The sequence below is a fragment of the Mirounga angustirostris genome, unplaced genomic scaffold, assembly GCF_029215605.1.
Source record: "Mirounga angustirostris isolate CCGP_5_RB_7025 unplaced genomic scaffold, mMirAng1.0.hap1 SCAF_4, whole genome shotgun sequence".
NCBI classification, from domain to species: Eukaryota; Metazoa; Chordata; class Mammalia; order Carnivora; family Phocidae; genus Mirounga; species Mirounga angustirostris.
The window spans coordinates 168,833,017-168,845,326 of NW_026991712.1; the positions used below are offsets into that span (position 1 = coordinate 168,833,017).

At 42.0% G+C, this 12,310-nt stretch overlaps 1 protein-coding gene across 6 annotated transcripts in view; it reads left to right on the forward strand.

Moving 5' to 3' along the window:
- TAF12 (TATA-box binding protein associated factor 12) overlaps positions 1 to 12,310 on the forward strand; it is a 33,452-nt gene that overhangs the window by 10,089 nt on the left and 11,053 nt on the right. For 3 of the 6 annotated variants that reach the window (XM_045898287.3, XM_064589661.1, XM_064589662.1), the window contains exons 2-3: positions 4,144 to 4,395; positions 6,158 to 6,235. In XM_045898287.3, the coding sequence (XP_045754243.1) occupies positions 4,228 to 4,395; positions 6,158 to 6,235 (246 nt within the window). In that variant the 5' untranslated portion in view covers positions 4,144 to 4,227. Of the gene's footprint in view, positions 1 to 3,338; positions 3,424 to 3,933; positions 3,966 to 4,143; positions 4,396 to 6,157; positions 6,236 to 12,310 lie in introns of those variants that run through there. The other 3 variants (XM_045898284.3, XM_064589659.1, XM_064589660.1) reach the window with 2 other exon arrangements.

Here is a 12,310-nt window from a genome sequence, read left to right on the forward strand (position 1 = left end):
CCTTTTATAACCACATCTGCTTCCCTGACACCCAGTCCCTGACAATCTCACTAATCTGTCCTCTATTCCTAAAATTTTATCATTTTAAAGATGTTATATAAATGTACTCCTTAGGGCGCCTGGGTGGCTCAGTTGGTTAAGCGACTGCCTTCGGCTCAGGTCATGATCCTGGAGTCCCGGGATCGAGTCCCGCATCGGGCTCCCTGCTCGGCAGGGAGTCTGCTTCTCCCGCTGACCCTCCTCCCTCTCATGCTCTCTGTCTCTCATTCTCTCTCTCGCAAATAAATAAAATCTTAAAAAAAAAAAAAAAAAAAAAAAAATTAAAAAAAAAAAAAATAAATGTACTCCTTATTTATTTTTTAAGATTTTATTTATTTATTTGACAGAGTGACAGAGAGAGGGAATACAAGCTGGGGGAGAGGGAGAAACAGGCTTCCCGCTGAGCAGGGAGCCCAGCTGACTCGATCCCAGGACCCTGAGATCATGACCTGAGCCGAAGGCAGATGCTTAACAACTGAGCCACCCAGGCACCCTAAATGTACTCTTTAAAAAAAAAAAAAAGATTTTATTTATTAGAGAGAGAGAGCAGAAGGGGAGGAGAGGCGATGCAGTGCTTGATCCCAGGATCCTGAGATCATGACCTGAGCTGAAGGCAGATGCTTGACTGACAGCCACCCAGGCGCCCAAATGTACTCTTTTTGTATTGTCTTTTTTTTTTTTTTAAGGTGCCAAGATTATAATAAGGAATAAAATCAGATTTATTGTCCTACAGGAGTTTAAAAAGTCAAGTAGCAACTAACAACAGTGGTGAGACAGAACATATAGAAGTTCCAGGCGCCAGGACGCCTGGGTGGCTCAGTCGGTTAAGCAGCTGCTCTCTGGCTCTCTCTTTCTCTCTGTCAAATAGATAAATAAAGTCTTTTATTTATATATTTTTAAATTTTTTTTTTAAAGATTTTATTTATTTGACAGAGAGAGACACAGCGAGAGAGGGAACACAAGCAAGGGGAGTGGGAGAGGGAGAAGCAGGCTTCCCGCCGAGCAGGGAGCCCAATGCGGGGCTCGATCCCAGAACTCTGGGATCATGACCTGAGCTGAAGGCAGATGCTTAACGACTGAGCCACCCAGGCGCCCCAAATAAAATCTTTTAAAAAAAGTGGAATAGAGGAATATATGAAGGGAGGAATATATATACCCCTCTCATTCCAGGTGGATCAAATATTTAAATTTTAAACATGAAACCACATATTTTCCAGATGTACTATATACCATCATTTATTCAATGATCTGTCTTTTCCCTATTGATAAATGCTATGAACATTAGCATATAGGTTTGCATGGGAGCACAGGTTTTCATTTTTCTGGGTTAACTGCCTGAGAGTGCAGTCCTTTACTTATTTGGGTGGGGGGGCAAGAGATTTGATTTATTGTCCTTAATTGTGGTATAATTTATATACAGTAAAATGCACAGATCTTAAATATTCAGTGTGATGAATTTGACATTGTATAAACCCATGTAATCATCACCTCTACGAATATGGTGTTTTAAATACAACCAAATAAAGGAACAGTCTAGGAAACTAAGGGCAGTGTCAGTCTGGTAATGAGTGTCTGGTTATCATCTGCTTTGTTTTTTTTTTGTTTTTTTTTTTAAGATTTTATTTTTATTTATTTATTTGACAGAGAGAGACACAGCGAGAGAAGGAACACAAGCAGGGGGAGTGGGAGAGGGAGAAGCAGGCTCCCCGCAGAGCAGGGAGCCCGATGCGGGACTCGATCCCAGGACCCTGGGATCATGACCTGAGCTGAAGGCAGTCGCCTAACCAACTGAGCCACCCAGGCACCCTGCTTTGTTTTGTTTTAATGGAAGAAGTAGCTCACTTTCCCAGAATTACTGAAAATGCAGAAGTATTGTTTGCTTCTCAACAAAACAGTACAGTAAAGTACAGTCTAGTTTCTGAGAGAGAAACTTTGATTTTTCTTACAATGTACAGATTCCCCTTATTTCATTAATAGCCACTGGAGCTATTCCTTAAGGTTAATTCCTAATTTGATAAATGATTATTCATTTTTGGTGCTGTGTAGATAGGCTATATATATATATATATTTTAAAGATTTTATTTATTTGACAGAGAGACACAGCGAGAGAGGGAACACAAGCAGAGAGAGTGGGAGAGGGAGAAGCAGGCTTCCCGCCGAGCAGGGAGCCCGATGCGGGGCTCGATCCCAGGACCCTGGGACCATGACCGGAGCCGAAGGCAGACGCTTAACGACTGAGCCACCCAGGCGCCCCGTTAGGCTATATTTTTGTCTACAGGTCTTATTATAGAAATTCCCATTATACAGAAATCTCTGTTACAAAAAAAGTCTACTTATTTTGAGCAATACCTAGTACTATTTGGGAAGCCCATTGAAGGTTGTGCGAATGTCATTTGAAAGGTATGTTCAGTGTGGTGAAATACTTTGTTAACTATTACCATGTTAACAATCTTTCCCTATCCTGATTCTTCCGGTGGTAACATTTGTGGGTAAGGGAAAAGGAGGCATATGGTTAAAAAACAAACACGTGATCCTGATGCTCTCCTATCTCCTCAGCTGACTCTTGGCCAACAAGTTTTCTCTTGGTCACTTAACCAGTACATAGTTAGTTGCTTTTACCTATTTATTTTTAAAGATTTTATTTATTTATTTGAGAGAGAGAGAGAGAGAGAGAGAGAGAGAGCACAAGCTGGGGGAGGGGCAGAGGGAGAAGGAGACTCTCCACTGAGCAGGGAGCCCGACACAGGGCTCGATCCCAGGACCTTGGGATCATGACCCGAGCCGAAGGCAGACGCTTAACGGACTGAGCCACCCAGGTGCCCCGTCAGTTGCTTTTGTTAAGGGCAAACCAGGAAAGGTCATTTCTCATATTAGAGAGTTAGACAATTTGTTGGGGGAGGAATGCAGCAGTACGGGGCAAGAGTTGACAGGGCAGATACTCACTTAGGTTGCTAAGCTTCACCAAGTTCTGAAAACCACTGCCTTGATTCCTGCAGGTTCATTTCACAGTTTTGGCGAATGTTTTCATATGCTGCTAGCTTATCCCTAACAATAGAACACTGTTTTATTGGAAGAGAATCTATATTACTATAATCATCATTAATTAATTTTAAAAGTTGTGTATGAAAGAGATGGAGATGTTTTCCTCGGTGCCCAGTATGAATAAGGAGACAAGAATAAGGATGTGTTTCTCCACATCTGGTTTGCTTGGATCCTGGCCAGTGAAGATGTGCCAGGCCATGCAATTAAAATGGTTCTGTGGCAAGGGTGGTGCTTGATGCCAGTTGTTCATTTACAGGTAGCTTTTGAAAATGGCTGCCTCTCATTTCACCGGGCTCACAGCCGTTGCTGATGTAATTAAAGATCTAGACACTCAGATAGCTGTAAGTAAGCGCACTGAGGCCGCTATTGGCGGAACTTGGTAAATGTGCTTCTGGTCTTGATGACACCAAAGCTGCTGTCCACAGTGTCTACCTCATGGCTTTAAAATTGAGGAGTCTTGGCTACTCCAGGCTAGGGACTCTGCATGTACTTAAAGATTGCTAACACTCAGAAAATTTGCTCTTGATGACAAGGAACAGCTTACTTTTAACAGTTGCTAAAAATTGTGTTTATTAGACATAGACCTGACATAGACTTAAGCATGTTTTGAAGTGCCAAAATGAACTAATCTGTTTTCTTAAGTTTTGTGGCTGAGTTTTAAATATGTGATTGTGCCATGATTTATTTGAATTTAACATTATTTGCTGTTCAAAAATAATGCATGTAGTACTTAACCTATTCTGTTTTTACAAAGTCTTCAAAAATGTCTTATTCTAGTTTATTTTTGTATGTAAGATTTCTTATTTCATTTGCTTTCTTCCTTATTTAATTTTGTGGACTATTTCATTTAGCTTTTGGAGAAGAGATGGTTTCTAAATATGAGGTGAGAGCAATGAACATTCTTCATTCCCTCTATTTTTAATGTGCAGGTATCAAATGGTCACTATCCCAGATATCCTGAAGACCCTTCAAGTCTGACAGACGTTATGCAATTTTACTTTCAAACCTTATCCTTTATTAAAGGTGTTTCTGGAGCTAGTTCTCTTGTTTTCCTTCTACAGTTGATTGGCCTTGGTCCTCACAGCTCCAAAAAGAAACAGGATCTCGATAAGCTCTATGAGCTGAAGTCCAAAGCTCGGCAGATTATGAACCAGTTTGGCCCTTCAGCCCTAATCAACCTCTCCAATTTCTCATCCATAAAACCGGAACCAGCCAGCACCCCTCCACAAGGCTCCATGGCCAATAGCACTACAGTGGTAAAGATACCGGGTCCTCCTGGGACAGGAGGGCGTCTCAGCCCTGAAAACAATCAGGTATCATCTCTTACTTTTTGCTCTCCCTAGGCATCTCTTATCTGTTATTTGAACCAATAATGCTTTGAGAGATGTCTGTCTCAGATGCTGCCTCTTCGTCTCAGCTGAAAAAGAGTCTTTTCCCTCCTTTGGACTTCTAAAGTTCTTTATCAAATTATCATGTACAGTGTTTATCAATGTTTACTCTGTGGTGTTTATGTGTGCGTATGTATACGTACATACATTCATACACACACACTAACACTGTTGCCTATGACAGGTTTATATATATGTATATATAAATATATATACACTATATAATTGTTAAATAAAGTAGTTAAATAAAATAATAAAATAACTAATGGATTCATTATTCATTATTCCTGTAATAAAAGCATTATTGCCTCCGGTCTTTTCTCCTTCTAGTTCAGCCAGCTGCTCCATTATTAACTTTCTGCACTGATTCTAAAATCTGCCCCCCCCAATGCCCTCTCTCCCCCACTTTCTGCCCATGATTCTGATTCTGCCCTCCAGAGCCACAAGAGATAAAAAATAAGTATAATCTCTTGTCTTGGGCCTTGTAGGCTGGATAGAGTAGGAGGGAGAGACATTTCAAGGGAATGGGAGGAGGGACTAGCAAAGGCGAATGGAGAGGGTTGGGCAGATAGTCAGGAAGCCAACCTGTGTTGAATGTGGAATCTGTTAGAGAAGAACAGGAGGTAAAATTATATAGGCAGGAATATGGCAGAATATACTGGGCATATACGAGTCTGTCTCTTTTGAAACTTAGTCATTAGACAATCTTTGCAAATATTTAATAGAGGAGTAAGTAACATAATAAAAGTCGTATGTCTTAGCAGGATTAACTTGGCAGTAAGTGGACAAGAAAGGTAGGAAAGGGGTGGACCGAGAGGAAGACCAAGTCTAAGACTTTTGCAGTAAATCAAGACATGGAGTGAAGGCTTGCCTTAAGTGGTAATGGTAGAATGGATAGATCTGACACATAATTAACAAATAATTTATTTAGAAAATTCATCTCTTCCTTATTTCCAAGATTATACATCTTATCACAGAAACTTTAGAAATACAGAATAAAGAGCCCATAATTCTACCACCACCCCAAAAAAACTATGCTTAGCATTTTAATGTGTGTCTTTTGATTATTGTTTAATGGCATGTGTATGTGACATGACATTTCAATGAAAGAGGAATCACAGTTGTACACACTTATGCAAATATTATACAGAGATGAACACATGTTCCCTGCCATCAGAGAGCTTTCAGCCTATTAAGTCAGAAACAGGCAAGTTTATAAATATATGCATGACAGAAGGGTGCACGGGGTACAGTAGAGGCCAAAGGAGGAAGTGGTTCCTTTTACCTAGGTGAGCTAGGAAGGGCAGAAAGGAGGCACCATGGACTGAGCAGATAGGAAGAAGGGTGGAAGAACATGTCCAAAGGCAACAGAGGTGCAGTATCAGTTATGGTGGTCAGAAAATTGCAAATTACTTAATGTAGAGGAAAGGTAAGGCACAGTGAGCTCAAGAGGCAGAAATAAACTGACAGGTGTTGGCCTCTTCCACACTGCTCTTTTAGCCTTTCCCTAGGCCGCTTCTGTCTTGGGAGTGTAGTCTTGGAGCAGACTACCAGGTAGGCCAGACTGTTAACTTTTGGAAGGTAGAAACTAAACCCAACAAATTGACAGCATTTCTTCATTAGAGGGTAATAAAGTGTTCTGTTTCCTTAATACTTGGCTGAAAAATCTTCTCCCAATTAACTTTAGGTATTGACCAAGAAGAAATTACAAGACTTAGTAAGAGAAGTGGATCCTAATGAGCAATTGGATGAAGATGTGGAGGAGGTAAGATGGAGTTGGGCATGATGAGTCTGGGTCCCTGAGAGCTAATACATAATAGCGGTTAAGAGCACAGACTTCAGAGGCAGACACATCTGAATTTGAATCTTGGCTCTGCCACTTACCGGCTTTGTAGCTGTGGACATGTCACTGAAGCTTTTTGAGACTCAGCTTCCTCTTGTGTTGGGTGTGGTATTATTTACCGACAGGGTTATTGTGAGGGTCCCGTGGAATGACTTCTACAAATCACCTGGGAGAATGCCTACACTTTATACCTAGCCACTGCTGCTACTTTTGCTTGGTGGAAAGGGCTTAGTTTGCTGCTCATAGGCAATCACTTTCTTTTTTTTTAAAGATTTTATTTATTTATTTGAGAGAGAGAGAGCACATGAGAGGGGGGAGGGTCAGAGGGAGAAGCAGACCCCCTGCTGAGCAAGGAGCCCGATATGGGACTTGATCCCGGGACTCCAGGATCATGACCTGAGCCGAAGGCAGTCGCTTAACCAACTGAGCCACCCAGGCGCCCCTGGCAATCACTTTCAACAGTTGTAGTTGTTTCTATCATACTCCCCCATATTTCTAAGTAATACACTTAAACAGATACTCTTTGGTTTCTGTCTATTGACTTCCTGTAGATGACGATTTTGTTAAGCCACACACATGTCCATCCATGCTTTCCTTTCCCTCATTTTTCTAAAGATATTATTTATTTATTTATTTGACAGAGAGAGAGCACAAGTAGGCAGAGCGGCAGGCAGAGGGAGAGGGAGAAGCAGGCTCTCGCTGAGCAGGGAGCCTGATGCGGGGCTTGATCCCAGGATCCTGGGATCATGACCTGAGCCGAAGGCAGCCGCTTAACCAACTAAGCCACCCAGGCGCCCCTCCCTCATTTTTCTAATATAGTTTCTGATTAATATATATATTTTAAGGATTTTATTTATTTATTTGTCAGAGAGAGAGAGAATAAGCAGGGGGAGTGGCAGGCAGAGGGAGAAGCAGGCTCCCCACCGAGCAAGGAGCTTGATACGGGACTTGATCCCAGGACCCCAGGATCATGGCCTGAGCTGAAGGCAGTCACTTAACCAACTGAGCCACCCAGGCGTCCCTTCAATATAGTTTTGTCACAACTTTTAGATAACTCAGAAATCAGTATTGACATTATTCTGATCATGTACATATTGTTCACCACTGAACCAAGTCCTGTTTTGTACTACCTACTGAAGGTGATAATTGACTTTTTTTTAAGGTTTTATTTTATTATTATTATTTTTTAAAGATTTTATTTATTTGACAGAGAGAGACACAGCGAGAGAGGGAACACAAGCAGAGGGAGTGGGAGAGGGAGAAGCAGGCTTCCCACTGAGCAGGGAGCCCGATGTGGGGCTCAATCCCAGGACTCTGGGATCATGACCTCAGTCGAAGGCAGACGCTTAATGACTAAGCCACCCAGGTGCCCCAAAGATTTTATTTTTTAAGTAATCTCTATACCCAACATGGGACTTGAACTTACAACCCTGAGATCAAGAGTTGCACACTGTACTGACTGAGCTGGCCAGACGCCCCTATAATTGACTTATTTTTATTTAGTTTTCTTTGTGCCATTTTTATTCTGGTTCTGCTATCAGCTCTGGTATACACCTATCAACATTGTTTTCCAAATGGAAAAATAATCTACAGATTTGGGTCCTCCCCCAACTCAGATTTCACTCTCAGAAACCTCCATCCTTTAAGGAGGGCCCGTGATGTGACGAGCACTGGGTGTTATAGGCAACTGATAAATCACTGAACACTACATCTAAAACTAATGATGTACTATATGTTGGCTAATCGAATTTAAATAATAATAATAAAAAAAACCCCTCCATCTTCTTCTGCTCTAATTAATTTTAGGCCCCTTGAACAAACCCTGCTTGGGTCTTCCTTTTGCTATTTTTTTCCTCTTTGGCTCCCTTGTTTCCTAGATCCCACATCCTCTTCTTTTTTTTTTAATTTGACAGAGACACAGCGAGAGAGGGTACACAAGCAGGGGGAGTGGAAGAGGGAGAAGCAGGCTTCCTGTGGAGCAAGGAGCCTGATGTGGGGCTTGATCCCAGAACCCTAGGATCATGACCTGAGCCGAAGGCAGACACTTAACAACTGAGCCACCAGGCACCCCCCACATCCTCTTATTTACTCTCTTTTTTTGTTAGAGCACATTTTTTTTTGCTGTTGTTACAGCCTACAAAAGGATAGATGAGAAGCAAATGTTTGAAAGTATCTTACATTCTAACCTCACAATTTTTAGTTTGCGTGAGTTTAGAATTAGATTATGAAAAGATATATATTTTCATGGAGCCCCACGTTTGGCATGGAACCTGCTTAAAAACGAAAGAAATCTCGTGCTATTCTTTTTTTTTTTTTTAAGATTTTATTTATTTATTTGACAGAGACACAGTGAGAGAGGGAACACAAGCAGGGGGAGTGGGAGAGGGAGGAGCAGGCTTCCTACTGAGCAGGGAGCCCCATGCGGGGCTCGATCCCAGGACCCTGAATGCAGCTGAAGGCAGAGGCTTAACCGACTGAGCCACCCAGGTGCCCCAAATCTCATGCTATTCTAATCCCAATTTTTTTAGTCTTCCTTTAATTCTGAATTTTCATATGAGTCTTAGTATCTTTTTTCATTTGTTGTGCTGGGTTCCTGGAGCCTGCTTTAATTCTGGGGACTTGAGTGCCTCAATTCTGGGATGATTTTGTATATTTTAGGGTTGGGAGTTTCTTATTGTTGTCTGTTTTGCCTTTGCAGAGGAATATTTAATGACAGGGAAAAGAAATACGGGTTACAAAAATAGTATAACTTTATTTTTATTTTTACTTTTTTAACCAGAGGTAAAATATTTGCTCTCTTTGTGTGTGTATATGTAGGGGGGTGTTTGAGACAGCAGTTTTTTTGAGATATAATTCATATACCATAAAATTCACTCATTTGAAATCTACAGCTCAGTGGTTGTTAGTCTCTTCACAGAACTGTGCAGCTCTCAACACATTTTTTTTAACGTATAATATATTATTAGTTTCGGGCACCTGGGTGGCTCAGTCGTTAAGCGTCTGCCTTCGGCTCAGGTCATGATCCCAGGGTCCTGGGATCGAGCCCCACATCGGGCTCCCTGCTCTGCGGGAAGCCTGCTTCTCCCTCTCCCACTCCCCCTGCTTGTGTTCCTGCTCTCGCTATGTCTCTCTCTGTCAAAAAAATAAATAAAATCTTAAAAAAAAATATATATATATATATTATTAGTTTCAGAGGTAGAGTTTGGTGATTCATCAGTTGCATATAATAACCAGTGCTCGTTACATCACGTGCCCTCCTTAATGTCCATCACCCAGTTACCCCATCCCCCCACCCACCTCCCCTCCAGCAACCCTCAGTTTATTTCCTGTAGTTAAGAGTCTCTTAGGGGGGCGCCTGGGTGGCTCAGTTGGTTAAGCGACTGCCTTCGGCTCAGGTCATGATCCTGGAGTCCCTGGATCGAGTCCTGCATCGGGCTCCCTGCTCGGCAGGGAGTCTGCTTCTCCCTCTGACCCTCCCCCCTCTCATGTGCTCTCTCTCAAATAAATAAATAAAATCTTTAAAAAAAAAAAAAAAGAGTCTCTTAGGGTTGGGGCACCTGGGTGGCTCACTCTTTAGGCGTCTGCCTTTGGCTCAGGTCATGATCCCGGAGTCCTAAGATTGAGCCCCGCCTTGGGCTCCCTGCTCCTCGGGAAGCCTGCTTCTCCTTTTCCCACTCCCCCTGCTTGTGTTGTCTTTCTCTCTCTGTGTCAAATAAAATCTTTTAAATAAATAAATAAAGTTCCTGTTGTAGGGGGTATGAGTATCTCATTTCTTTTTACGGCAGAATACTCTTCCATTGTATGGACATACTGTATTTTGTTTAAGCATTCATCAGTTGATGGGTTGTATCCACTTTTTGGTTATTATGAATGATGTTCCTTGAACATTCACGTGTAAATTTTATTTGTTTCTTTTCTTTTTTTTTAATTCATGTATAAATTTTTGTGTGGAAATATGTTTTCATCTTTCTTGGTAATATACTTGGGAGTAGAAGTGTGGAGTCATGTGGTAACTATGTTTTTCCTTTGAGGAACTGCCCGTTTTTTCCAAAGTGCTGCACTCTTTTACATTCCTACCAGCAGTGTGTGCGATTTCCATTTTCTTATATTAGTTTTTTTTTAAGATTTTATTTATTTATTTGACAGAGACACAGCGAGAGAGGGAACACAAGCAGGGGGAGTGGGAGAGGGAGAAGCAGGCTTCCCGCTGAGCAGGAAGCTCGATGTGGGGCTAGATCCCAGGACCCTGGGATCATGACCTGAGCTGAAGGGAGATGCTTATCGAGTGAGCCACCCAGGCGCCCTCTTATATTAGTTTTTTGATAATTTCTTCTCTGTTTTTGCTCTTTCATTCTTTTTTATTTTTATTTTTTTTAAGATTTTATTTATTTATTTGACAGAGAGAGGGAACACAAGCAGGGGGAATGGGAGAGGGAGAAACAGGCTTCCTGCTGACCAGGGACCCCGATGATGTGGGGTGGATCCCAGGACCCTGGGATCATGACCCCAGCTGAAGGCAGACACTTAACGACTGAGCCACCCAGGTGCCCTCTTTTTTTTTTTTTTTTTTTAAGATTTATTTGTTTATTTGAGAGAGAGCACGCATGAGCAGGGGGAAGGGGCACAGGGAGAAAATATCCAAGCAGACTCCCACTGAGCACAGAGCCCGATGCAGGGCTCGATCATGAGATCAGGACCTGAGCCAAACGAATCCAAGAGTTGGACTCTTAACCAACTGAGCCACCCAGATGCCCCATCTCTTTCATTTTGTAATGACGGTTGAATATTGAACCTCTGTATTGATCCTCTTAGGTTTTTTTGTCTTTGCTCTCCTATTTTTCATTTCTTTGAAATTCTTTTTTTGTTGTTAAGATTTTATTTATTTATTTGTCAGAGAGAGAGAGAGCACAAGCAGGGAGAGCGGCAGGCAGAGGGAGAAGCAGGCTCCCCGCTGAGCAAGGAGCCTGATGCGGGACTTGATCCCTGGGATCATGACTGAGCTGAAGGCAGACGTTTAACCTACTGAGCCACCCAGGTGTCCCTCATTTCTTTGAAATTCTAAGTTCTATTTGCTAGGGAGATTTTCCTTAGTTTATCTTCTAAACCTATTTTAAGTTTTTTGGGGGTTTTTTTTGGCATAAAAATTTTAATGCCCATGAGGTTTTCTTCTTGACTAGTTTGTCCTTTTTTTTTTTTTTTTTAAGATTTGATTTTGTAAGTAATCTCTACACCCAGCGTGGGGCTCAAACTCACAACCTGAGATCAAGAATTGCACAAGGTACTGACTGAGCCAGCCAGGTGCCTCTAATTGGTCTGTTTTATCCCTAAGCCACTCTGTTATTACTTTATGGTTACAATATCTTTTCTTTTTTTTTTTTTTTTTAAGATTTTGTTTATTTATTTGACAGAGAGAGACACAGCGAGAGAGGGAATACAAGTAGGGGAAGTGGGAGAGGGAGAAGCAGGCTTCCCACTGAGCAGGGAGCCCGATGCGGGGCTCGATCCCAGGACCCTGGGATCATGACCTGAGCCGAAGGCAGATGCTTAACGACTGAGCCACCCAGGCGCCCCTACAATATCTTTTCTTACCTTTCTCTCTGAGGAATTACATTTTTTGACATTTTCTTCTTTTCCCTGCATTATCTTAGTGTCTTCTGGGTCCCTTTTTTCTCCTTTGGTTTGTTTATTTTCTTTTTAGTGTTGGAGATTTTCTTCACGTGTTTGGTGTTCTTGACTATCTGTTCTTAAAGACTGAGCCACTAGAAAACTGATTTGAGGGGCGCCTGGGTGGCTCAGTCATTAAGTGACTGCCTTTGGCTTGGGTCATGATCCCAGGGTCCTGGGATCGAGCCCTGTGTCAGGCTCCCTGCTCAGCAGGTAGCCTGCTTCTCCTTCTCCCACTCCCCTTCCCCCACTCCCCCTCTCGCTGTGTCTCTCTCTGTCAAATAAATAAATAAAACATTAAAAAAAAACCTTAATGTTAAAATAAACAAATAA